At 38.4% G+C, this 27904-nt stretch overlaps 1 protein-coding gene across 1 annotated transcript in view; it reads left to right on the top strand.

Annotated features, from left to right (window-relative positions):
- Positions 1 to 24122, top strand: part of LOC127455820 (voltage-dependent calcium channel subunit alpha-2/delta-1-like) — a 169673-nt gene extending 145551 nt beyond the window's left edge. The window contains exons 36-42 of the mRNA XM_051723975.1: positions 1042 to 1094; positions 1183 to 1238; positions 1334 to 1460; positions 5055 to 5167; positions 6862 to 6944; positions 7067 to 7154; positions 23998 to 24122. Coding sequence (XP_051579935.1) covers positions 1042 to 1094; positions 1183 to 1238; positions 1334 to 1460; positions 5055 to 5167; positions 6862 to 6944; positions 7067 to 7154; positions 23998 to 24122 — 645 coding nt within the window. The remainder of the gene's footprint in view (positions 1 to 1041; positions 1095 to 1182; positions 1239 to 1333; positions 1461 to 5054; positions 5168 to 6861; positions 6945 to 7066; positions 7155 to 23997) is intronic.
- The last annotated feature ends 3782 nt before the right edge of the window (positions 24123 to 27904 follow it).

Here is a 27904-nt window from a genome sequence, read left to right as displayed (position 1 = left end):
ACTGTATATATATGTATATTTAATGTCTTTTTTTTACCGCCTTTAGCCCCGTTGTTCCCCATATTTACTAGTGATGCAATATAACATAAGATATTAAGGGCCCTATATCAAACGCACAAGCATTAAACACAGCGCAGTGCCTTAACTCATAAGTGCAAAGTCATTGGGCATGGCCATAAAGTGTTGGTATTTTCGTGCAAGTGTGCGCTCAGTCTAGGCGCAAGTGGGTTTGGTCGTGTGCCAAATTGTGTGCCCAAGGCGCTAATCAGGTCAATGAAAGTTCTTCTCCGGCACCGTCTCGATCCTATTATACGGTCCATTCCCTGTCAAGCACCAGCGATATAAACAAAGACAGCACATTCATAAGAAGTTGGAAGTGTAAATGGACTGTATGCACTGAATTAGAAGAATGAAAATATAGATTTACATTATTTTGTGCGTCCTTATTAAATGGGACATGCTGCTTTTATACACATGGAAAATGTGGTTCAGGATATGGATGTAGGCTCCGTTAAATTATAGAGAATGTAAGTATTATTAATTATTTTTATTTACTGAAACACAAATCATGACTAGTATTAACAGTGATTGTATCAGAACGCACTTCACGTCTATCAGTCGATTTTGAAAAATTAAATTAATTCATTGAAACATGTAATGATACACACATTTCACAATACGGTATGATATGATGCAAAGCTGCAAAGCTGGATACGATGCATGATATGATAAAAAAAAACAAAAAAAACACTGCCCACAAATGTTTCGCTCAAACTCATTCAAGGATTCAACATAAGTGTCTTTTAAATCAATACAATACAATATGATATTTTTTTACACCCCTAATATATACAGTGTATATATACAATTTTTGTATTTTTCAGTGTATACAGTGAAAATGGTTCTTGTTAAGAAAGGTTTTTACTGAAATTAAACTGCTGTATTTGTATATGTCTTAATGTGGAATAATGTATATCTGTATGCACGGATAATAATAATAATTGCATGTTCGGTTTAATGTGTTTGTGTGTTTTCTGATAGCCAACAATAGCAGACATGCTAACTGTAGGCTGGTGGGCCTCCACTGCCGTCTGGTAAGAAGAGATGGATGCTGTTTTACACATGAAGTATTTCAAAATGAAGGGGTTTCATTTGTTTGATGTGTCTTTATTTTCCTCTTAGGTCAATTTTGCAGCAGCTTCTCCTCAGTTTGACTCTCCCAAACGTCATAGGAACAGGTATGCCTCTGGAAAAAAAAAAAAAAAAAAAAACTAAATGTATTGAGTTCTGCTTGATATGCAGGCTGATGATTTGCATGTTTGTGTGTCTTCAGCATACTCTGAAGATGACCTCTTGGACGCATTCTCTAAAGAGAGCTGCATCACCGAACAGACTCAGTATTTCTTTGAGAATGACAACAAGTCTTTCTCTGGAGCGATGGACTGTGGAAACTGCTCCAGGTGAGGACTGTTTTTATGTTTGCATGTGCATAAATCCACCTGCATTCCATCCGTGCATGTGTGCAAATGATGTCAGCATCTTCTCTCGGTTTCTTCCTGGATAATTGCTCATCCCGGTAAGTCATCTCTCCGAGGAATGAGCAGCTCAGCTTTCTGTCTTCCTCTCCGTCTCCTTGTTCCTGGACTCCATTGGACATCCCGTTGGCTGTAAATCCCACCAGCCACGCTGTTTAATGTAACGGCACTAAAGCGTGGGAGGGGGTGCCGGGCCTGACAGAAACGCTACGCCTTTTTTACGAGCCCCATGTGTGCCTCTGCGTACGATAGTTTTTCTTCCATGTTAACTACTTTCGACATGTAAAGTTTAACAAGAACCATGAAGAGAAATCCATGTGTGAGATCTCAAGAACTCAAGAGCTGAATTTCAGCATATGTAATTCAATCTCGCTTGCAGAGACATGGACACCAGCTCAAGGTAAAGGAATGCATGTCTGATGAGACGAATGGCTGAAACAAAACATCAAGGGGACTTTATAGTCGTTTTTAGAGACTACAGAAAATGAAATGTGTGTTCTGTCATCAAAGTCATGTTTCTTTGTTTCTTTTGAGATATACAGATTTGAATTGGTCATCTAAAATCTTGATTTTTTTATAGTTCTCCCAGAAATTAAAATTTTGTCATCATTCACCATTCACACTTTGTTAGGTTGAATGTTTATGTCGGTCTTTTTCCTTCCACACAAAGAAAGTAAATGAGGACGGACGCTGTCAAGCTTCTAAAATGACAAAAGTATCATAAAAATAGTCCATATGAACCAGTTTGCTATTCGCTACAGTTTGTTTAAACTATTTATAGTAGCATTTCATCTGGAAAGAGTGCCCCCTATATGTCAGTGGTGTGACTGTTCTTTTACAGTAGATATACAGTAAACCCTTCATTTTGAGTGGAAAAGCATACAATTGGAATACTGACACATTGTATATGTTTGAAACAAATACAGAATCATGGTTTTTATTCAAAATATTTTTATTTCAGAATATAAACGTCCAACCAGCAGATGAAAACGAGCTTCCATAGACTTCCATTGAAACTATTGCAACACATATCACGATGTCATAGAGACTTGGGGATGGTGTCTTTTGACTTACCAGTAACTAACCATATAGCAGCTATTTAGTAATGCCCTAGTAACCAACCAGAACACAATGGCATTCCATAAATATAAACAAGTAATAAAAAATAAAAATAAAATATTCATTGTACTGGAGAATCCAAAGGCATTTTGAACAAATAGAGTTTTCAACTCTCAGTCGGGTCAGAAATGACCCAAACATAACAGAAGTGTTAAATATACACAAACTGTTTGATATACAAAACAAGTCCTCAGACATGTGCACACACACGCACACACACACACACACACACACACACATGTTAGTGCAGCTATCATTATGAGGACTCTCCATAGACATAATGATTTTTATACTGTATGAACTATAGATTCTATCCCCTAACCCTAACCCTACCCCTAAACCTAACCCTCACAAAAAACTTTCTGCATTTTTACATTTTCAATAAAACATCGTTTAGTATGTCCTCATAAACCACATTTATAGCATAATATCCTTGTAATTACCAGTTTGTAACCTAAAAAAATGTCCTCGTAAACCCCCCAAATCCGCCCCCACACACACACTTTTGCATAGTTGCAAAGCCTAATCATTAAACACCTTTTTGATATTATAAGGGAAAGGATGTTTTCCCTAGTGAGTTTGTCAACTATGTTACGGACAAACTGCATGCCATTACAGACACTGATTAAAAGCAACACTTCAAGTAACACAAATAATTAAGGGGTCGTTTGTCTATTCTGCAATATGTGCAGTCATTCTTTTAAAATAATTTTAGAAATTGTTTTTGCAGATATCCATATGATATTTTCAGCACGGCCAGTAACATGGACAGTAAAAACATTTTTTTATTTATTATTATCTTAAATCTGCCTTAAATATAATTTTGGTAGTTTTAAGAGATGATTGACCATATAGGGTAACTTAGTTTATATGTAACATAGTTGACAATTCCCCAATTTTGACATGTAATTTCAATGGTAGGCATTTCCTGGCCTCAAATGTGAATATATATTTTAGTTAAAATCATAAAAATATTGCAAACCCCAACAATGTACCCAACATAGTTGACGGTCAATTAATGTACTCCTTGATAATATGCTGTTGTAGTTAAAATATTGATAAAAATGAAAGGACACTCTCCATTACGTGTTCAAGATGTCCCCCACAGAGGAAAATGACATCACATGATGCTGGTCACGTGGTTTTGGGATACACCATTTTTAGTTGCAGCGGGGTGTTTGTTTAGTAACATAGTTGACAGAACTTTTGTGGACGTAAGATATTTTTTTTTTTATGAAAATGCCAAACTCAATTTAAAAAATACTATTTTTTTTTCCTGAAGTGTTTAGAATTTAAAACGAAATAAAATATAGATAATGTTGACTTTAACATTTTTTATTCATTATTGTGAACTTTAGACCCACTCACTTCAAAAAACGGACAATGCAAAAAATGTCAATTATGAAACATCATGGCAATTTCTATCAAAATGAAACATGGGGTGCACAAAATATTTGTGTGATATTATAACATGCTTTCCCTTAATGGATCAAACAGGATATTTCTGAAGAAAATGGTTAGAAAATATATAATTATCATCAATGGACTTTGAATGTACCCTAAATTATAGAATGACCCCATTCACTTCTATTGTAAGTGCCTCACTTTAACTCGGATTTGTAATTTTGTAACTACTGTAACTGAACCAGGAACATTCCTTTTCTTAAAGGGATAGGTCACCCAAAAATGAAAATTGTCATAATTTCCTCACCCTCGTTTTGTTCCAGGAGATGTTAGGCAGGATGGCAGCCTCAGTCACTATTCACTTTCATTGCATCTTTTTTTTTTTTTCATACAGTGAAAGTGAATGGTGACTGACGCTGCCCCTAACATTCTGCCTAACATCTCCTTTTATGTTCCATGGAACATAAATGACAGAATTTGTATTTTCAGGTGAACTGTCCCTTTAAATGCACACAGTGCGGTACAAGACCCCGTGTCACTGTGTTTTAAGAAGATGGAGGGGAACAGTAAAAGTGAACTTGAGAACGCTATAAAGCAAACTCATGCCTGAAAGTCGTTCGGTGATGACAGTCTGTAACAAGCTGCCAACCGACGCAGATTTCCAATATAATATACTCATCTCCTGTTACATTCACTAAAGGACTGCACACATGTTGAGATGCTATCGGTTATGAAAGACTCATAACAGGACTTGTAACTGGTTCCTTACAAAGAGCTTACGCAGATTTATCCGTAACATTTTGAGTGCATAGAGCAGCGTTTAAACTTGATTATGTTTACTGCTACTAGAAGTATTTCCTTTAAATGTCACACTTGAGTTTGTTCACTGTATAGAAGGAGGACAGTAGACATGTTTAAACCATAAGACCTGCCTTACAATAGAGTTTTTTATGTGTCTTTGCATCATGATACCAACACTTTGCTTTTTTTTTCCAGAATGTACCGGGCAGAGAAGCTCCCAAACACGAATTTGGTATTTTTAATCTCTGATGCTAAAACTTCTTGCCTCTCATGCGATCCCAAACCTCTAAGACAGGCGGAGCAACCCTGTATCCTTCAAATGATGCATGCTTTCCAGTGCCTAAATGTCTATTTAGAAAGCTCTGAAAAAGGTCTCAAATTGTAGAGAAAATTTGAGTGCATTTCACTACATAAACGTTGTCAGTCATGTTGCAAATGCTTTTGAACTCTTAAGCGCAACAGTGCCCGCCCACTTTTTAAGCCACCTTGGTTCCGGAAGCATTTTTCCCATTCATTTTATCCATAGGGATTTCTGAAAATCCTTCATAAAAGAGTTTCAAGCCATGAAGTAAACCAACCAGCTCTGATGTGAATCACAGCAGTACAAACTTTGATTTGAAACAAAAAGTATTTGAAAATCAGACAAAAAGACAAAAAATACAAGACTTTGTACTTAACGTCTTTAAAGATTGATGTAATCAAATTAAATATGATGGGGAAAAAAACAAAGTTATCTTGGAAGAGCTTGGATATTTATCTGTCCACAGTTAGACAATTTGTTATATATATATATATATATATATATATATATATATATATATATATATATATGGATACAATCTAGTACTGTGGGTACTCTCTCTAGAAGTGGCCGTCCAGCCAATGTGACTCAAAGGGCACCGCAGAATGCTCAATGAGGTAAAAAATAACCCTAGAGTGACAGATGAAGATTTGAAGGAATCATTGGAACTGGTTAACATCTCTGTTCATGAGTCTACTATACAGAAAACATTAAACAGGTGTGGGGTTCATGGCAGGACACAAAGGAAGCCGCTGTTTTCCATCAAAAACATTGCTGCGCACCTGAAGTTTGCCTAAGACCACCTTGACACTCCACAACGCTACTGGGAAAAATGTTTGTGGACTGATGAAAGTAAGGTTGAATTGTTTGGGAAGAACACACAGCACAACGTATGGCATAGAAAGGGCACCGCATACCAACATAAAAACATCATCCCAACGGTGAAGTACGGTGGAGGGAGCATCATGATTTAGGGCTGCTTTGCTGCTTCAGGGACTGGACCGCTTGCCATCATCAAGGGAAAAATGAATTCCCAAGTTTATCAAGATATCCTACAGGATAATGTCAGGGTGGCTGTGCACCAGCAGAAGCTCAGTAGAAGTTGGGTGATGCAACAGGACAATGACCCTAAACATCGAAGTAAATCCAGTACAGAAAGGCTTCAAAAAAAGAAAATCCATCTTTAGGAGTGTCCCAGTCAGAGCCCAGGCCTTAACCCAATAGAGATGCTGTGGAATTACCTCAAGAGAGCCGTTCACACCAGATATCCTAAAATAATCCGCTATTCTCCAATTGGTCAATTGATCCTCTCAATATCATGGGTAGTGTAGTTCTACACCAGGAATTGTGCTATTTAGCTTTTTAATTTTTTTTTATTTTAAATGAAGTTAAAAGAATGCAGACGGATGGCGTCAACAGAAGAATATACCATCAATTAACAACCTCAGACCTCACGGTAGGTCGGTCTTTAAAGGTTTATAAGCTATAGTTAATAATCAATTCCCCTATGGAGAAAATGAATGGGATTTTTACTTCTGGAACCAGATTGTTGTGCTCTATTACCATTATAAAATCAAATATATAGACATTTTCTGACATTGCAGGCAAGACATTTAAAACCTAGATCACATTTGTTTACTCTATCAATGTGCACTGGAGAACCATGAAGTTCTGGCTTTTGTCCTTATGGATTTCTATCAGCCAATGGTCCCGACCCATGTGTGCTGGCCCAGAATCCTCGGTACAGGAAAGGTCCAGATGTCTGCTTCGATAACAATGCTGATGTAAGTCGAAGACAGAAATGTGACTTTGTGCATTCATTCATCGCCTGTTTGCTTTGAGTGACACATTTTTTGTTCTCTTTTTTTCCTTTCTGTTTGCTTGTTGAATGCTCATTGGCTGCTAGGATGGTCCTTTGTGTCCAATCAGTGGCTCCTCTGCTTTGACCTCTTGCCCGCCGATCATTCTGCTGTTTTTTATGCTTGTGTTTGATGGTCAGTTTCATCTTGTTGTTTTGCTTATCTGTCTTTCAAACACCCACCTTATAAAAGCATGGCAGCCAAATTTCACTAAGGAGTAAGAAGTGGGTCAAAATCCTCAATATTGTTTACTCTGTGCTTCAGTTCGGAGGCAGAGAGGCAGGACGCCACTGCTTTCCTCCTGCTGTGCCCGTAGGAAGTACATTTTCAGCTTGTTCCCTGAGAGATTTTCTGTGGAATAAACATAGGAAGCTCCAGATGTGTTTCCGGCCTTTTGACAGCCACATTTATGATACGCCTCTTGCCTTTCGAATCTGGGCCATCCCAGGACTTCCATTGGTGAACTGAGTGCCCTCATCTATACACATGATCTAACATGCAGACCTGGCATCAAAAGCAGAAGACTAGCACATAGAGTAGTAGTAAAAGTAATACATTCAACCTGGTCTCATAGAATCACATTACTATACCTGCATTTTTGCAAAATGATTTTTACATCTTGTTGTACATATCGCAGCAGTTTCCTGGTGAGATGAACACGCTACAACAACAATGACTTTTATTCACTTTCACACAAATCGCGAGGAAAACGGCAGATTATCAGATCATAAACACGTACTTTTCGCCATGTTCCTCACACAATGCTATCTTATGACATCTAAACACTTACTATAGCGCATGACTCATTTTAATGTTTGCATTACATAATCAACTACATTTACAAGCTTGTTCAAGTGTGATCAAATTGTGTGGTAGCTCAACTGATAGAGCGTTGCACTTGTGATATAAAGGAGCGGGATATGAGTCCTGAAGAGCACACGAGTCCACACGTGAACCCAAAGTGTCATAGAAGCACCACAACATGATGTAGGGAGGTCAGTTTTGTTGATTAAAACTCGATAGAGCATTAACCTTAACCTGTTTGAGAGAACATTTAACTTGCTTTTAGCGCCACACAGTGGACATTTCACCACGGATCTGCTGCAATACGTGCAATGTACCATGTAATATAATTTTGCTAAAATGTTGCCACAGTTATGTAATTTGAGATCAGGATGAATACATTATTTCAACACCATGAGTTTTGGCATGTGTGCCCTAAATTGACACCTGATTTTGTGTGTGTTTTTTTTTATTTTTTTTATTTTTTTATTATTTAATTTAGTTTTAATTTTATTATTTAATGTATTTATTTATTATACATTATTATTATTATTATTATTATTTCTAAGTGGATCTTCTTTCTTCTGGAAAATCCAGCTAAAGCATGGTTTCAAATGGTTTCTAGCTGGACATTTGTGGTCATTCGCTGGTCCAAGCTGGTCTAGATGGCTGGTCCAGCTGGTGGAACCATGGCAGACCTTGTAAACCATCTTGGTCAAGCTGGTTAGGACTGGTAGACCTCCTTGGACCAGCAACAAACCAGATATTCTGTCATCACTTACTCTTCCTAATGTTATTCTAAACCCTTGCACATTTATTCATTTAGCAGACACTTTGATCCAAATGAGGAATATAGCAAATTATATTTTAAATTATATTATATTTTTCAATAATATGAAATGTATTTTATTGATTTTTTTTCCCACTATGGTTATGGTATCCATATATGGAGAACCCCACATGATTTCTGTGGAATACAATAATATATGCTCAGTAGATTTGACTTATTGTATGGAAACATGCAGTGGAAGTGAATGGTGACTTTTCTGCTAAAAGTGAAACATTCTGCCTAACATCTCCTTTTGTGTAAGAAAGAAAGTCATACGGGTTTGGATCAATACGATGATGACAGAACTAACTATCCCTTTAAACTGACTATGAACTGACTGAAGTATGTATCTGTGTTAATGAGAGGTACATGTGACTAATATCTCTGTTGACTGCAGGAGGACGCGTCTGACTGCGGTGGCGGCTGCAGTTTGAGTCCGTCTCTCTGGACAGTGCTCGGTCTTCAGTTCCTTCTACTGTGGCTGCTTACTGGAACCAGAACATATTTGTCCTGACCAGAGTGAATCTACAGACTGGACACAAAATAATTACCACAAAATAACTTCAACTGCAGACTACACGACCACAACATAACGGCCTAAGATTGTCTGTAACTTCACCCAACAAGCACAGAAACCTTACCTACCTTTAAATTGACTCATAAACTCACTGCCAAATACTGCCCTCTCAGACCAAACAGAAACTAACCGCAACACAGACATAGATATGGTCTAGTGCCACAACCAGGTAAATATAATGTGTCAACAAGCCACATTGTGGTCATAGATGGTTCCAGCACCAGCTTGGATCTGAATCTGGGTTGATTAGAACAGGAAAGACTGTTCGGCTCTGGAGCTCAACATTAATTCAGCTTAACGCAAGCTTTACACTACAAGTTGGTCAGTGATGTCACACCCGAGCCCTTTAGGCCCACAGAGGGCTGTATTTCTTGTTTCACGTTATTTGACTTCACTTTGATTGTTCTATTCAAACCATTAAGAAGAAGCAGATAAGTGCTTTGGCATATTTAGTATGGTGAATCTCACGAAGAAATATTTCACCCCAAAATCAAACGGAAAATGCAGTGAGATATATTTTGCATATATAGGACCATTAAACTTTTGTTTATTTTTTTGCATTATATTAATGGCAATTAAGCACATTATTGTTACTGTAATGCAAAAATATCTCATTTTAATTTTTAAATGAAAATCAGCATGAATTAAATGTGATTTTTGTGCCTTGGAACTGCAAAAATAATTATTGTACTATATATATATATATAGAGTGTCTGGGAGTAACGGAAAACATGTAATGGGATTACATATATAAAATACGAAATATTAGTAACTGTATTCCACTACAGTTACAATTTAAATGATTGGTTAGTGATGAGATTACTTTGCATTTTATTGTCATTTGTTTATTTTAATATTTAGTCTACTCAGTTGGAAACATTTATCCATATAAATGATGCGATCCGAGGGGTACTGAAGTAAGTTTGGAGCAGTAGAAATAGTTCATATTGTGTAAATTGTCATGTGAACATTTAGCTTTATGCTAAGCTAAAATGCTATTTCATGCATCTGTTACCAGGCACGATTATACTGAAGAAAATGCACATGGGAGCATAACGTTTTTCTCTAGTAAGACCTTTGATATTAGAGCAAAGTTGAACTGCAAAAGTCTTAAAATTAAATATTGTTTTTCTGTAAAAATATTTTAAAAATCCTTAAAACAAGATACATTTACTTGAGTAGCAAAACTGTGTTAGACATTTAGGCTTTTTTCAGATATTATTTTTTTAAAATATATATACAGTATATAGTAAGTACATTTTCTTACTTTATTTACTTGAAAAAATCTGCCAGTGCTGAAGAAGTAATCCAAAGTATTTAGGTTACATTACTGACCTTGAGTAATCTAACGGAATACGTTACAAATTACATTTTACAGCATGTATTCTGTAATCTGTAGCAAAATAAAAGTAACCTTCCAAACCCTGCATATAAAGCTACAAATACAACCTGGTCTCATTGTGAAAACGTGACTCTATATACATAAATGTTTGCAAAACTTGTTATACGTGTCTCCAGGTACAATTACCTGCAGTTTCCAGGTGAAATGAACACTAGAGGCGCTACAACAACTGTGTGTTTTATTCACTTTCACTCAAATCACGACTACAACGGCTCATTATGACTTTATAAAGACTTATTTTTCTCTCTGTTACTCAGACCGTGCTATGTTATGATATCGAGACACTTTTACGCTAACGCATCTTTTGAAAAATGCTAAATTTTAACATATATACATATATACACTTATTCCAATATGATTAGCTTGCGCTGTAGCGCACCTCATAGAGCGTTGGACTTTGAACTCTGAGAACCACGGTTCAAAACCAGACAAGAACTCAAGCTGACATGTGACACGACAGAGACATAGAAGAGACACGAATTGATGAGGTTGCTTCAGAAAATGTGCTCTTCATTTCGCTTCTGCATTTTAAAACACTATTGGTTAAGGTTAGATGTTGGTTAAGGGTAAGGATGTTTTGTTAAACTCTCATTTCTCTTTTCGGATACTATTGGTTAAGTTTAGGGTAAAGTTTATGGTTAGGGAGGTTTGTTTTATTAAAACCTCTGTCTAAAATTCACCTAAAAAACCTAGTCTAATTACAACCTAATTTTGCTTGGTTTTGGCGCCCCCTACTGGACATTTCACTTGAAATGTGCAGCCAAACATGTTATGAAGCACGTAATTTCAGTTTTCCAAAAATGTTGCAATGCTCACGTAAATTTAATGAGACCAGGCTATATAAATAGTACAATAATTATTTTTGCAATTCCATTTAGTGCCATTAGAGGCACAAAAAGCACCTTTAATTCACGCTGATTTTATATATATATATACACACAGTATATACAGTTGTGCTCAAAAGTTTGCATACCCTGGCAGAAATTGTGAAATTTTGGCATTGATTTTGAAAATATGATCATGCCAGAAGAATTGTTTGGGATACAAAGAAAAACCCACAGGTAACCTCAGGAGAAATACAGGCTGCTCTGGAAAAGACGGTGTGGTTGTTTCAAGGAGCACAATACGACGATACTTGAACAAAAATGAGCTGCATGGTCGAGTTGCCAGAAAGAAGCCAATGCCACAAAAAAGCCTGGTTACAGTATGCCCGACAACACGCCTCATAGCTTCTGGCACACTGTAATTTGGAGTGACGAGACCAAAATAGAGCTTTATGGTCACAACCATAAGCGCTATGTTTGGAGAGGGGTCAACAAGTATTGTGCTCCTTAAAACAACCACACCATCTTTTTCCAGAGCAGCCTGTATTTCTCCTGAGGTTACCTGTGGGTTTTCCTTTGTATCCTGAACAATTCTTCTGGCAGTTGTGGCTGAAATCTTTCTTGGTCTACCTGACCTTGGCTTGGTATTAAGAGATCCCCGAATTTTCCACTTCTTAATAAGTGATTGAACAGTACTGACTGGCATTTTCAAGGCTTTGGATATCTTTTTATATCCTTTTCCATCTTTATAAAGTTCCATTACCTTGTTACGCAGGTCTTTTGACAGTTCTTTTCTGCTCCCCATGGCTCAGTATCTAGCCTGCTCAGTGCATCCACGTGAGAGCAAACAAACTCATTGACTATTTATACACAGACACTAATTGCAATTTTAAAAGCCACAGGTGTGGGAAATTAACCTTTAATTGCCATTTAAACCTGTGTGTGTCACCTTGTGTGTCTGTAACAAGGCCAAACATTCAAGGGTATGTAAACTTTTGATCAGGGATATTTGGGTGATTTCTGTTATCATTATGATTTAAAAAGGAGCCAAACAACTATGTGATAATAAATGGCTTCATATGATCACTATCCTTAAATAAAAGACAGTTTTATTGCATGATCAGTCATATTTTCAAAATCAATGCCAAAATTTCACAATTTTTGCCAGGGTATGCAAACTTTTGAGCACAACTGCATATATAATTACTTTTTTTTTATTTTCAATGAGTACGCTACTGAGAATTTGGGGGAAAATGTCCTTTTTGTCATAAAAGTAGTCAGAACGTGAAAATGATAAAGGAATATTCCAGGTTTAATACAAGTTCAGCTCATTCGACAGCATTTGTGGCGTAATGTTGATTACCACAAAAATTCATTTTAACTCGTCCCGCTTTTTCTTTAAAAAAAGCAAAATTCTGTGTTACAGTGAGACACTTACAATGGAAGTGAATGGGGTCAATCTGTAAATGTTAAAATACTCACTGTTTCTATTTTCTATTATCCCCTTTTCTCCCAAATTTGGAATGCCCAATTCCCACTACTTAGTAGGTCCTTGTGGTGGCGCGGTTACTCACCTCAATCCTGGCGGTGGAGGACAAGTCCCAGTTGCCTCCGCTTCTGAGACCGTCAATCCGCGCATTTTATCACGTCACTCGTTGTGCATGACACCGCGGAGACTCACAGCATGTGGAGGCTCATGCTACTCTCCACGATCCACGCACAACTTACCACACACCTGATTGAGAGCGAGAACCACTAATTGTGACCATGAGGAGGTTACCCCATGTGACTCTATCCTCCCTAGCAACTGGGCCAATTTGGTTGCTTAGGAAACCGGCTGGAGTCACTCAGCACACCCTGGATTCGAACTTGCGACTCCAGGGGTGATAGTCAGCGTCAATACTCACTATTTCAATAGTATAGACACAAGACATAAAGGATATGTGTGTTAACAGATTTTAATGAGAACTAACCGCATCTGTGTAAAGTTATATCCGATTTTACGTTCTCAACTTCGCTTTAATGAAGATGTCTTAACTTTACAGCTCAAATGATACATGAGATTTCACAGAAGAATTAATGTAAGTGCTTTTATAAAATTATAAAACAAGTTTCACATTTCTGCCTTAAAACCCTCCAAAAATTGACCCCATTGACTTCCATTGTAAGTGTCTCACTGGAACACAGATTTTTGCTTTTTTTAAAGAAAAGGAGGGACGAGTGGTGCTCAAAATAGTCCAACACAGTCTCATGACAACTCGTAATACATCAAATGAGATGGCGAAGTCGGATGATATTGTACGACTTGGCTTGTACATAAAGGTACGACTTTTTTTTATTCCCAGAGACCAAAAAAATTAACAAACAGAACAGGAACGTCAGTGAACCAATTTGGTTGCTCATTCCATATTAATTTGTGCAATACAATTGACTGATGTATGTCAGTGTAAAACGGTTCCCTCGTCTCGTTCCAACCCTGATGTTTTCTTTCATCTGTGGTACACTAGAGATATTTTCCCATGAAAATCATGGTTAGGTCTATGGTTTGGGTTAGGGGTTACACTTATTAAAAATCCTAATAATATCATTTGTTGGTTTCCTTATTTAGGAGTTAAATGATTATGGGGTGAAATAAGTCACAGACATCACTGGACCATTTGTATAACATTCACCCAGTAGGATTTTCCATTTGTATTTCGTATGGTGATTTTCACAGGTCGATGTGTCCTTTTGTTACTATTTATAAACATCTGTAAGATTTGCAGTTGATTCAGTCATCAAAAAAGATTGACGTAGCCACACGCATCTGATAAATATGTCAGTAGAAAGTGCCATGTTGAACCACACAAGAGCTGTGCATCATCTGATGTGAAACTCAGATGCCGATCTAACAGACTTTAATTATTGTAGTGAAGCAGTTTTGCTGTCGTGTCAAAAGTCACACGCTCATCCCGTCTACAGGCCTGCACTATCAGTCGATGGCGTGTTTTACCGTATGTTGTCCAGATACTTCATCTGTCAGATTTTGTTCCAGTACGACAGACATGATATCACAAGCGTGTCAAATATTGCATCCACATGTGGGAGCATTATGAGAAACGCAGCACATGACGGGTTATAAAAATGTCATAGAAAATTTCCCTGGAGAAATGTGGATTTAAGATGGTTGAATGTATGTTTTTTTAAATTATTATTATTTATTTGTTATTATTATGACCGAACATCCATGCATGTTAGAATGAACTCGGATATCAATCAAATTTATTGCCAATGAATGATCTAGGATAAAAAATGCCTAGAGTTATGAAAAGTGAATTATTTACACATCCCAATCCAAAGGCCAAGCATGCAGGAAATATACAACATGCTTTCTCTATGTTTATTTAAAACTACAAGCTCACATTCGCAGTGTTTGCATGAGTTATTCTAAATTCTCTTGCTTTATATTCATGCAAAAGTAAATGATGATGGCTTTATTAGACCGTAATGGAGCTTTATCGCTTTTTTATTTTTTACAGCCCTTTTGATGTAGAGGTTGTAAAACTGACGTGATTACAGGGATAATATGAAGTGCAACTGAATTTAAAAGGTGGAAAGTTGAAGTGTCGTGGTGATTGCCAAATTGAGAACAAAATGTAGGGGCGTTGAGATAGTTTTGAAATAATGTGTGTCTTTATTTATGAATGCGCTCGAAATGTTGTTTAGTTTCGCTCACGCCTGTGCATCCATGTCATATGTTTTTGTTCGGAATGAGATGAATCTTTCTTTGTCTTCACTGATGTAGCATTTAGTTACAGACCTAAATATGCCGTGCATTTATAAATCATTACAAGCGTTTTGGACTCCTCAGAGATTTTTCGGGATCTGGATTTCTCATCTCGGGCCCGTGGTTGAGGCTGCAGGATGTTACATTTAAATACCTCACTAAACAACAACGTGAGATGTGATTTGATCCGAGGAGAGCTGCGTGGACAACCCTCTTTACATACTATAGCGTATTTAAAACGCCAGTGAAATATATACAAACCCCACAGAGGCCGTCTCACCATTTGAACACACATAGATCTGCTGTCAAATCCAAAAAGAACGTCTGCAAAACATAACACAGGTTAATAACATGATTATGCTCAAACCTGAAATCTGGCAGTGCCTACACAGTTAGTCGAGAAGAGCGAATTACCTAAAAGTAGCATTCAGTTGGGGATTTTATTGGCACGCTGCAAAACAAAGTGTTTTCATATGTTCTCCATCACGGAGGAGTACACAAAATATAATTATTTTTAACGTGTAATGTTTTCAAAAGTGTTTTATGCTATTGTGCATCTATTGATAATGAAATTGTGACTCCAAGTCCAAATTATGAGTCCATAAAGTGAACTTACAGTATCTATGAATTTTGTTTCATTAAAAAGTTTCCACTTTACATCAGAGGGAATAGATCATTTTTAAACCATCCATTATAAAGAAATATTCTGGGTTCAATACAAGTTAAGCTCAATGGACCGTATTTGTGGCATAGTGTTGATCACCACAATTTTTTTTAATTTTTTATCTGTGTTCCAGTGAGACACTAACAATGGAAGTCAATGGGGCCAATCTGTAAAAATTAAAATACTCACTGTTTCAAAAGTATAGACACAAGACATAAACAATATGTGTGTTAACATGATTTTACTGTCATAAAATCACTTACTAACCGCATCTGTGGAAAGTTATATTCAATTTTACAACTTCATTAGCACATCGACACAACACTGTAAATGATGTTTTAAACAACTTTGCCGTTCAAAAAATTCACAATTTTAACATAAGAATCAGTGAAAGTGCTTTTATAAAATTATAAACATTTCTGGCATTAAACCCTCCGAAAAATTGGCCTCATTCACTTCCATTGTAAGTGTCTCACTGTAACCTCTACTGCCTGGCCAAAAAGTTGCATACTCTAACATTTCGACTGCCTTTAGCTTTGATTATGGTACGCATTCGTTGTGGCATTGTTTCGAAAACTTCATGCAACATTACAACATTTATTTCCATCCAGAGTTGCACTAATTTTTGGCCGAGATCTTGTTTTGATGACGGGAGAGTCTAACCTCTCTGTAAAGTCTTCTCCAGCACATCTCAAAGACTTTCAGTGGGGTTAAGATCAGGACTCTGTGCTGGCTAATTCATGTGTGAAAATGATTCCTCATGCTCCCTGAATCACTCTTTCACAATTTAAGCCCGATGAATCTGGCATTGTCATCCTGGAATATGCCCGTGCCATCAGGGAAGAAAAAATCCATTGATGGGATAACCTGCTCATTCAGTACATTCAGGTAGTCAGCTGACTTCATTTTATTGACGCATAACATTCCTGAGACTCGACCTGACCGATTGAAGCAACCCCAGATCATAACACTGCCTCCAGAGGCTTGTACAGTGGGCACTATGCATGACGGATGCTTCATGCGCTTCCCTTCTTACCCTGACGCGCCCATCGCTTTGGAATAGGGTAAATCTGGACTCATCAGACCACATGACCTTTTTCCATCGCTCCACAGTCCAATCTTTATGCTCACTAGCAATTTGAAGTTATTTCCCGATTAGTCTCACTAACAAGTGGCTTTCTTGTGGCCACACAGCTGTTTAGTTCTCGTCACATTGTGCGTGTGGAAATGCTTTTACTTTCACTATTAAACACAGCCGTGAGTTCTACTGTCGATGTTTTACGATGTGACTTCACCAAGAGTTTTAGTGATCTCCGATCACGATCATTCAAGATTTTTCAGCTTCCGTGAAGCTGACGGTTCACCACTATCCTTCCAGATTTCAATAATGTGTTGGACAGTTCTTAACCCAATTCCAGTCATTTCAGCAATCGCCTTAGTTGTTTCCTTTGCTTGATGCAAGACGATAATTTGCCCCTTCTGAAACACAGTAACATCTTTTCCATGACCACGGGATACGTCTTCTGACATGATTAAGAAATGAGAAGCTACACACTGCATCAGTTAGAGTTAAAAGAATGATTGCCATCTGAAACATATTAATCGCTGCAATAATGATCCAATCATAGACTCTTAAGTATCTGCTTATTTAAATCCAAACGGCAACTTTTTTGTTTGTTTTGTTTTTTTGTGTTTTTTTTTTTTTTGGCCAGGAAGTGCAATTTTTTTTTTTTACCTCCTGAGACCCGAGCGTGACTGCTGTGGGCATTTTCTATTTTCCTTTTTGGTTTGTAACTAGTTGCACCAAATATATATATATATATATATATATTTAATTTTTTTCCTAGAAAATGTATGTCCTCATATGTGGCCAGTGGGACTAAGTTGTGAAATTTTAAATAACACTAAGCTAGTGACAACTAAGAAAGTCAGATTTTTTTTCATCAAATTGTTTAAGTGTCCAGGAGTGTTGATTATTCAAGTTTTTGAGATGTTACAGACATTACATCAGAAATTAGCATAATTAATTCTGATTCAAAGTAATGTCCAGCATCATCCAATCACTGTCAATCATGTTAAAATAAAATGATACATTATAAATTCTGAATCTATGTACTGATAATCATTGTCACATGTCTGTCAAACATGTTGAGTGATCCAAACATCATCTGCAGCCTGAAACTGAACTTTTGATCAGATTTTAGGAGTGAATGCACTTAACTGCATAGAGAGCTATAGGATGCTCCCTTGCTCCCTATTAAGTGAACAACTTAACCTCCAGTGTGCTGTTTGTCTGCACTGGTCTCAGAACAGTTTGAAATGCACCTTATTTTCATCCTAACTCCATATAAAGCCTCTGAAAGACACATTTTTTAACTTTTGAATGAACCCATTAATTCTCAGTGTGATAATGCACAGAAAATATATAGGAATGCATTTACTAATGTTAATGAATAGAACTGTATTGTACAGTGAAAACAAAGTAAAATATAACAAAATGCATATAAAATGAAGTGAAATCACACACAGATGTGTTCGAGTTGAAAGGTAATTAAAAATAACTAACATTTATGGTTTTGAGGGAATAATGTCCCAAAATCCACGTATGTGGACATCATGTTTATCAGTGCACTGTCGTGCAAATTATTATTATTTTTTTTAAGTGGCATATCAAATGAAACTAGAGACTCTACTCTTTACAACCAAACAGGTTTCAATGACAAAACTTAAAGAGGTTTCTTACCAGAGGCACTTTGTTGGCTCTGCACCCGTAGAAGTGCTTCACGGAAATCGACGTTATGTTGTTGTCACATGACTCGTGCGCCATATGTTTAACCCTTAAATGTCATTCAGTTTAAATTATGTGTTGCATATAGTGAAGTCAAAATACATGTTAATCAACATTATGCCACAAATGTTGTCGATTGAGCTTAACTTGTATTGAACCCTAAATATTCCTCTAAGCATTTTTAAAGGAATAGTTCACCCAAAATGAAAATTCTGTAATCATGTACTCACCCTCATGTCATTCCAAACCTGTGTGACTTCTCTTCAATACAATAAAAAAACAGATTGGAACTGGGAACTGTCAAACTCCGAAAAGGAGAAGAAGAGAAAAACACTGCTATACAGTAAATGTCTACTTTTGTGTTCAATGGAAGAAAATAGTCCATATGGGTGAGAAAATGATGACATCATTTTTCAGATTTGGATTTATTTAAAAATAAAAATATTAATAATAATATATATATATATATATATATATATATATATATATATATATATATATATATATATATATATATATATATATATATATATATACACACACACACACACACACACACAGTACTGTGCAAAAGTTTTAAGCACATATGATGTTTCACAAAAGCATTTGTCTTAATATGGTTATTTATACCTTTTATAGCTTTAGTGTGTCAATAAGAAATATAAATGTTAGACTCCCAAACATTACTTTTGCAAATAGAAAAGATTCAAATAGAAGAACAGGGAGCCCTACAACAGATGTCATTGTCCCCACAGAGCCCCCCAATGAACATCATGTCAGTCTGAGATTACATAAAGAGACAGAAGCAATTGAGACAATATAAATAGATAGAAGAACAGGGAGCCCTGCAACAGATGTCATGTTCCCCACAGAGCCCCCACTGAACATCATGTCAGTCTGAGAATACATAAAGAGACAGAAGCAATTGAGACAGCCGAAATAGATAGAAGAACAGGGAGCCCTGCAACAGATGTCATGGCCCCCACAGACCCCCAACTGAACATCGTGTCAGTCTGAGATTACATAAAGAGACAGAAGCAATTGAGACAGTCTAAATAGATAGAAGAACTGTGGCGAATTCTCCAAGATGCTTGGAACATCCTATCTGCCAACAACCAAGACAAACTGTGTCCAGGTGTACCTAGGAGAACTGGGGCTGTTTTAAAGGCAAAGGTGGTCACACCAAATATTGATTTAACTTGTTTATGTTTACTGGACTTTGTGTGACATTAAGTGATAAATGAAAACTATTTATGGCATTATTTTTGAAGACATCCTCACTATGCAACATTTTTCACAAGTGCATAAAACTTTTGCACAGTATTGTGTATATATATATAACAACTTTTTTAACACATTTTAAGTGTGTCCAGGATATCTAGTCACATGGTGCTCCCACAATGCTCTTTAATACGACTTTATGACATATGAATAAAGTACATTTCAAAATACGAGAGCCCCTGACGTAAAGAGGAATGAGTTACATGTATTTACATGTACTTACATCTATTTATTGTATGTTCTCTAAATGGTGCTGTCTCATAGGGCTGCCATGTGTCCATGCTACTAAACGTATTTATTGCTGTTGATGGTGCTCGGTGTACCGGGATGTTTTTATCTCTGAGGTTACGCTTCTTTTCCTGAGTGTGTATTGAAGTCACTCTTTGATTTGTGTGTTCATTGGTTGGGGTGGAAAGAGGGTGTGGTATGTGCCTCAGAAGCCCCACCCATCTCACTTGGTTGTGCTTACAACTACATATATATATATATATATATATATATATATATATATATATATATATATATATATATATTCTTTTGTGGAACTTGACAAGCCTGAAACAATTTTGTATACATTTGTACAATAATGTTGTTGAAGACAATAAAACAAAAAAGTTTGTAAAGTTTAAAAGTGTAATTCTTGTGGAAATACAATATATTCACAATAAAAGTTTATCATTACTACATTTAGGCTGAAGTTGTTTTATTCAATTGTATGACAAGATTCTTGTACTCTCAAGGAGGAAGTAGGGGCCAGGTAAACAGTTCTCGTAATTCTTTGTTTATGCAATGCTTTTCAGCCCACGCAAAAATGCACACTCACACAAGTTCAGGTTCGGCTCTCTCTCTCTTCCTCCCTCCGGCGGTCTGGATTGCCTTTTAAATCTCTCTCCGCTGTCACTGCAAACACAAAACAGCTATTAGAGGTGATTTCCCACAGGTGTCAATACTTACCGTACTCACACTCTCAGCCTCGCTCTCCACAAACGTCACTTGGCCATGCCCCCATCACCACATACCCCTATCACCAGCCGGACTGTCAATTACCCCCCCCCCCCCCCCTTCCTGGAAAGGAAATCCACAACAGCCATCTTCACCCCCAGCCTGTGGATCACCTCGAACTTAAACGGCTGGAGCTAGATACCAACGGGTGATCCACGAGTTGGCATCCTTCATGCAATGGAGCCACTGGAGCGGGGCGTGGTCTGAACAGAGGGTGAAAGCACATCTCGACAGATAGTACCGGAGGGTGAGGACCGCCCACTTGATGGCCAAAGACTCTTTCTCGATTGTGCTGTACTTAGTCTCTCTCATTGAGAGCTTTCGACTAATGTACAGCACAGGGCGTTTCTCCCCCGTCCGAAGCAAGGTAAAAGGGAGAGAAGTCAAGAGTTCACTCTGTCCACTGGACCGGATCTGGTGCCCCTTTTTAGTAAGATCAGTCAGCGGGCTGGTGATGGTTGAATAATTAAGCACAAACCTCCGATAATAGGAAATGTCTCACCTCCTTTTTGGTCTTAGGTCTCGGGCAGACTGCAATCGCTGCGGTCTTATCATTTTGGGGCCGCACCTGTCCATGACCCCAGTGGAAGCCCAGATACCGTACTTCCACCCATCCAGTTAAACACTTCTTAGGGTTTGCCATGAGTCCTGCCACTCTCAATGAGGTCAGGACAGCCCTCAGATGCTGCAGGTGCCGCTGCCAATCATTACTGTAAATAATGATGTCATCCAGATAGGTAGTGGCATAAGCGGCGTGCAGTCTGAAGATTCTGTCAATGAGCTGCTGAAACATAGCCAGGGCTCCGAACAAACCAAAAGGAAGGGTGACAAATTGGTGTAAACCAAACGGTGTGGAAAATGCCGTTTTTTTCATGGGACATGGGAGTTAAGGGGATCTGCCAATATCCCTTTGTCAAATCCAGTGTTGAATAAAAGCGAGCTGCACCTAACCGATCGAGCAGTTCATCAATCCGAGGCATCGGGTACGCATCAAACTTAGACACAGCATTGACTTTTCTATAATCCACACAAAACCGGGCCGAGCCATCACTCTTAGGAAACAACACCTCTGGGCTGGCCCAGTCACTGTGGGATTCTCCTATTACCCCCATATCCAGCATGGCCTTTAATTCTTCCTGAACCACTTTTTTTTTTTGTGTTCAGATAACTGGTAAGGACAGCTATGTACCACTACCCCTGGGTTCATTTCGATATGGTGCTCTATGAGATTCATATGACTGGGAAGAGACAAGAACACATCAAAGAATTCTCTTTGCAATCTGGCTACCTCCGTGACTTGTGACGGTGAGAGGTGGTCTCCGCAAGTGACCGGGGTGACTCGATCGGTGGCTTTTAAGTTCACCTGCGGTCCGAGCTCCTCCCTCTCTGGAACAACCATCGCCAAAGTCACGGGGACCACCTCTCTCCATAGTTTTAGCAGTTTGAGGTGGTAAATCTGATGTGCTCTGCCTCTATCCATTCATTTAACCTCATAATAGAGTTCCCCAACTCGCCGTGTGACCTCAAAGGGCCCTTGCCACTTGGCAAGTAATTTAGAGCTGGATATGGGGAGTAATACAAGAAATGTATCTTCCGGTGCAAATTCCCATAGCCGAGTAACCCTGGTATACAGCTGGCTTTGACATTCTTGAGCCTGGAGCAAATTATCTTGTGTTAATTGCCCCAGTGTGTGGAGTTTTGCTCTCAGGTCAAGAACGTATTGAATTTAGTTTTTGCTGTTTGAAGGTCCCTCCTCCAAATTTCCCATAGGATGTCAAGCATGCCATGCGGTCGACGCCCGTACAATAATTCAAATGGGAGAACCCCGTGGAGGCATGCGGGACCTCTCGAACTGCAAATAATAGGGGCTCGAGCCACTTGTCCCAATTTTGAGCGTCTTCGTGCATGAACTTACGACTCATATTTTTTTAGTGTCTGATTAAATAGTTCGATCAAGCCGTCCATTTGGGGGTGAAAGACACTGGTCCGAATTGATTTAATCCCCAATAATTCGTACAGTTCGCGTAGTGTGCGTGACATAAATGTCGTGCCTTGATCAGTGAAGATTTCTTTTGGAATACCCACTCAGGAGACTATTCTGAAGAGTGCCTCCGCAACACTACGTGCTGAGATGTTGCACAGAGGCACTGCTTCTGGATATCGCGTTGCATTGTCCACCAGAACCAACACAAAACGATGTCCGCATGCCGTTTGCTCTAATGGGCCAACAAGGTCCATACCAATTTGTTCGAAGGGGACATCGATCAATGGAAGGGGGCGCAATGGCACTCTTGGTTTGGCAGGCGGATTCACCAGCTGACATTCAAGACATGCCGCACATTACCTGCAGACATCCCCGTGAAAGCACGGTTAATAGAAACAGGCCATTAGACAGTTCAGTGTTTTTTCCATCCCTAAGTGACCCGCCATCGGATTATAATGAGCTGTCTGGAATAACATTTCCAGATGGCTCTTCAGTACTAACAATTGAGTTGTATGTTCCTTTGTCTGAGCATCCTGTGTCCCTTGATACAACCGATCCCTGATCATTTAGAAATATGGATATGTGAGTGCAACGTCTGGCTGGAGGCCTTGACCATCAATCACTTTCACTTGGTCAAAGGCGTGCCTAAGGGTCTCATCTTGTGTCTGCTCCAGAGGGAAATCCCCTGCAGGGAATCCTCTAAGGATTGGGGAAGCCAATATTTCCCCCTCCCTTAAGTTATCCTGATGCAGAGCTGAAGTAGATGGCCCCGGCTCCGCCTCCCCAGCCAGTGAATCGCAAACTACACACTGAGACACTTTATTACAGGACGCATCCACACAAATTTCCCTCAATAAAGTAATAAATGCCGGCCAAGTCGTACCCAAGATTAGTGGATGGGTGAGGCGGGGACTAACCACAGCCTCAACACTATGCTTTTGTCCCTGAAATTGAATGATGACCGTCATCCGCTGGCTTGTATCCAAAGCCTTGGATTGAATCAAGCTTTGGTGAATCGAGTTTTGATTACAACCTGAATCCACCAAGGCTTTATATGTACCCCCCTTTATACTCACAGGTATCTGGAACACTCATGCTCGATTGGGGTCGGCCTGTGGTGCGTTGGCGACCCAGACCAATGTCTCCACCTCCATCGTAGGGCATCAGTACTGGAAATGCCCAGGTTCCCCGGAGCTCCTGTAGACCGGCCCAGACTTCACTCCCGGGGCAGCGGATTCACCAGCCTGTGAGGGAGAATGGAGAGGCTTAGTGGAAGCCAACGGGATGAACAGCCCACGGGAGTGGGGAACCGGTTTTGGTAAGAGAGTTCCCCATTTCTGGGGAACAGGAACAGGATGAGGGGAAGGGGAGGGAAGCGAGAGCGAGAGAGAGAGAGAGAGAGAGAAGAGGGCTCGCCGGCCCAGGATACGCCACTATATGGTCCTCGGCCAGCTGGATCGCTTCATCCAGCAACGCCGGACGGTGGCACCGGACCCACTCTGCCATTCCCCTTGGCAGCCGGGAGACGAACTGTTCCAGCACCTCGAGGTTGATGATGTTGCCTTCCTCCTCAGCCAGCAACCACCATCAGCAGACGTCGTGGAGCTGTTGTGCAAAGGCAAACGGGCAGCCGACCTCGCTCAGTGTCAGGGTGCGGAACCACTGGCAGTGTTGTTCCGGGCTGCAGCCGACCCATTGCAGGATGGCTTTCCTCAAGTCAGCAAAGTCCAGGAGGTTGGCGACTGGAAGTTGTTGGGACAGGAGTTGTGCCTCCCTGGTCAGCAGCGGCAGGAGATGGACCACCCACTGCGTTCGTGGCCATTTCTGGGCTCTAGACATGTGCTCGAACAGCTCCAGGAATGCTTCCACGTTGTTCTGAGCTCCAAACTTAGCGAGCATCACATGTGGGCCCACTGCTGCCGGATTCGCAATGGAAGCCCCCTCCTGGTGCAGCAAGCTCCGCAATGCCTGCCGGTCCTCCGCTTGGGCCTGAAGGAGTGCCTCAAAGTGGTGTTCCTGCTCCTTCTGTAGCTCCATGAGGGCCTGGTGTTGGGCCTGTTGAAAGACATAGGTCATTAATGAAGGAAAACGATGTTCAAGTTTGGATGAGAGGTGTAAATGTATCAAGATTAATGCGTTTTCAAACTAAAACACCACAACGGAAAAAGAAACCGTAACTCGTTGCGGAACGACATGTTTACATAATAAGAACCATTCCTAACTTAAACCTAGTGTGACATGTTTTGACACTGTAAGTTTGATTAAGAGCAAAATACCATTTGAGAGCTGTGGTGAAGGGGAAGATTATCAGTGAATAATTACTTTAATTTTGGTCTCTTCCTCACACACAGCTATCATATGGTCTCAGGATACTTGATACAAGTCATATGGACTACTTTTTAGGGTCATTGTTTCTCTGTGGAGCTTGGCGGCAGCATGCCACTGTATGCTTGTTTGTTGTTTTTTTTTTTGTCTGGTGTTTGTGGGGCAGTTTGAATCAGAATCAGTGAAAAGGTTCATAAACTTTTCATTGTTGTTTGTATGATAAATTAATTTTTTAAAAAGCTTTTATTGCATTCCAAAATAGCTATTATTGCAGCATGAAATATTATTGTTTAGCATTAAATTATTATTATTATTATTATTATTATTGTTGTTTGTGTGATAAATTAATTATAATATTTAGAAATAATATTATTTTAAATAGCTTTTATTGCATTACAAAATAGCTGTTATTGCAGCATTAAATATTGTTATTATTATTATTATTATTATTATTATTATTTGTACAATAAATTAATAAAATTATTTAGAAATAATTTTATTATTAAATAAGTTATTGTAGCCATAATTATGATTACTATTATTATTATTATTATTATTATTATTATTATTATTATTATAAAAAAATATTAATTATATTATGTTATTATTATTTGGATTCATTTGTTTTATTTTAAGATTGTGCTCTTAAGTCTCATTTGTGCTTACACATATTCAAACTTGGCAACTTGATATCATGAGATGTCGACTACTTTAATGGTAATTTTATGGCGCTTCTTTGTCCTCTTTGGATCTTGATGGCACCTTGTCTCAGTATGCTTTTAATGTATGGAAAACAAGCAGTTGGAGATTCTTTACAACGGAAAAATAAGAAAGTCTTACAAGTTTGGAACAATATGAGGCTGAGTAAATTATATTTGTTTTTTTGGGTGAACTGTCCATTTTTCTTTGTGTATCTTTGTGTCCTCTTATATTCTGACTGTGTGTCAATTAATCAAGAAATGTCCACCCAGGAATGTGACAGATCCCAGCTTCTTAAGGGTTTGCACAACCATAAAACAGCAATTTCCTGTTGCATCTGCCCATCACACAAACCGACCAAGCCAGACAATCCACCCCACCCGGCAACTACGTGGACATCCCGACCAGTAGATGAAACAGCGTTTGATTGAGGGTGACGGAGCGTGGACCTCAGTCCAGATTCTGGGAGAGAAGATCTTCTGAAGCACTTTGCTGGCTTCTTGATGTCTTTTAAAGGGCTATCTGTGACGACAGGCCTGCGCTGTTATTTCCAACCCATTGAACAGAGAAGGTCCAGATGTGAGTGTTGTACTCCGGCTTTTAAGAGAGTATTGTTACATTTCTTCAGTGGTGTTTGGAGAGTGGTTTACTGTGTGTGGATGTGCAAGTCGGACGGTTTGAGATGGTTATCTTGGGCGTGAGGTCACGGTAATTTGATCTCCCTGTCGTCGGTGCACAGCTTGTGACCTGAGGTGCAGTTACCATCTCAAAACAAGCAAGTCATGGACCAAAAACAAACAGACACTCCGTCACTCGACTCCCTGGTAGATATGACCTCACGACTCTATCCTCTTCAAAACCTGAGCGGAGATAATCAAAGTCTAAATAATAACAGTATTCATTACACTTCAGTGAGGCTGGGGGGGTTATAGAAACTGTCAGAGAGATGTCGATACAGAGGATTTAACACAGATCCAGTAATGTTTGGGTTATCTTTTAAGATCAATGGGTGTTTCTTCAACTTCAGGCAATTTCGTGACCCAGGGGTTGATTTTTATTCAAACTTACATTTACTTTTTTTTGTTATATAAAGGTCTCATTAAAACTGACTTGGAAGCTTTTTACCAGGCCTTCATTATTTATTTAGAGTATAAAGTTAGTGTACTTGTTCACCAAGTGGACAAAAATGTCAGTGAAGAGCATGCTTGAGATTAAATATGAGACACAACTAAGAAAAATCAAGATAAATATCACTTGTGAGCAGAAGATTTTTATTGACCGTTATTTCCAATAGGGCTGTAATTTTGCCAAATTATGCAAAAAGTGTCAAACATATTATTTAATTATGTGTATTTAGGTTACATAAAATATTTTCTATGAAATTAGCCTTAGCAAGACGGAGTCGGTCATTTTATTTGAAAAAAATAAAAATAAATAGCACAGCACAGAATTTTATTAAACACAATACAGAATGTGAGATGTGCTGGAAATTAAATAAAAAATGACAGAAATCTCCTGTGATGCATGTGCATATACTGTTAGACATTGTTAATAGACTAATTAAATAAACTAGTGAGAGTGTGAAAAATATTTTAAGTTCGGGTCATTTTTGACCCAGTTTTTCATATAGGAACCAAACTTTGTGACTTTGTTGAGACTACCAAAATGAACATAATTTTATTTTATTTTATTTTATTTTATTTTATTTATTTATTTTATTTTATTTTATTTTATTATTTTTTTTTTTGTTTGTTTGTTTTTTTTTTTTTTTGTTTTTTAGAAGAAATTATTTAAGAGATATAATCATTTTTATAAAATTGTTACATCATTTGCGTTCAGGGGTCAATTTTGACCCAGGCATCAGTTGTGGCTTTACACATGATATTATGCAGATATTTTCGCATATTTATGAATTTGACTTTTCTTAAAAATATTTTACATTTAGGCTCTTTCCCATATTC

The sequence above is a fragment of the Myxocyprinus asiaticus genome, chromosome 18 (assembly GCF_019703515.2).
Source record: "Myxocyprinus asiaticus isolate MX2 ecotype Aquarium Trade chromosome 18, UBuf_Myxa_2, whole genome shotgun sequence".
NCBI classification, from domain to species: Eukaryota; Metazoa; Chordata; class Actinopteri; order Cypriniformes; family Catostomidae; genus Myxocyprinus; species Myxocyprinus asiaticus.
This window is presented reverse-complemented; position numbering and strand designations above follow the sequence as displayed.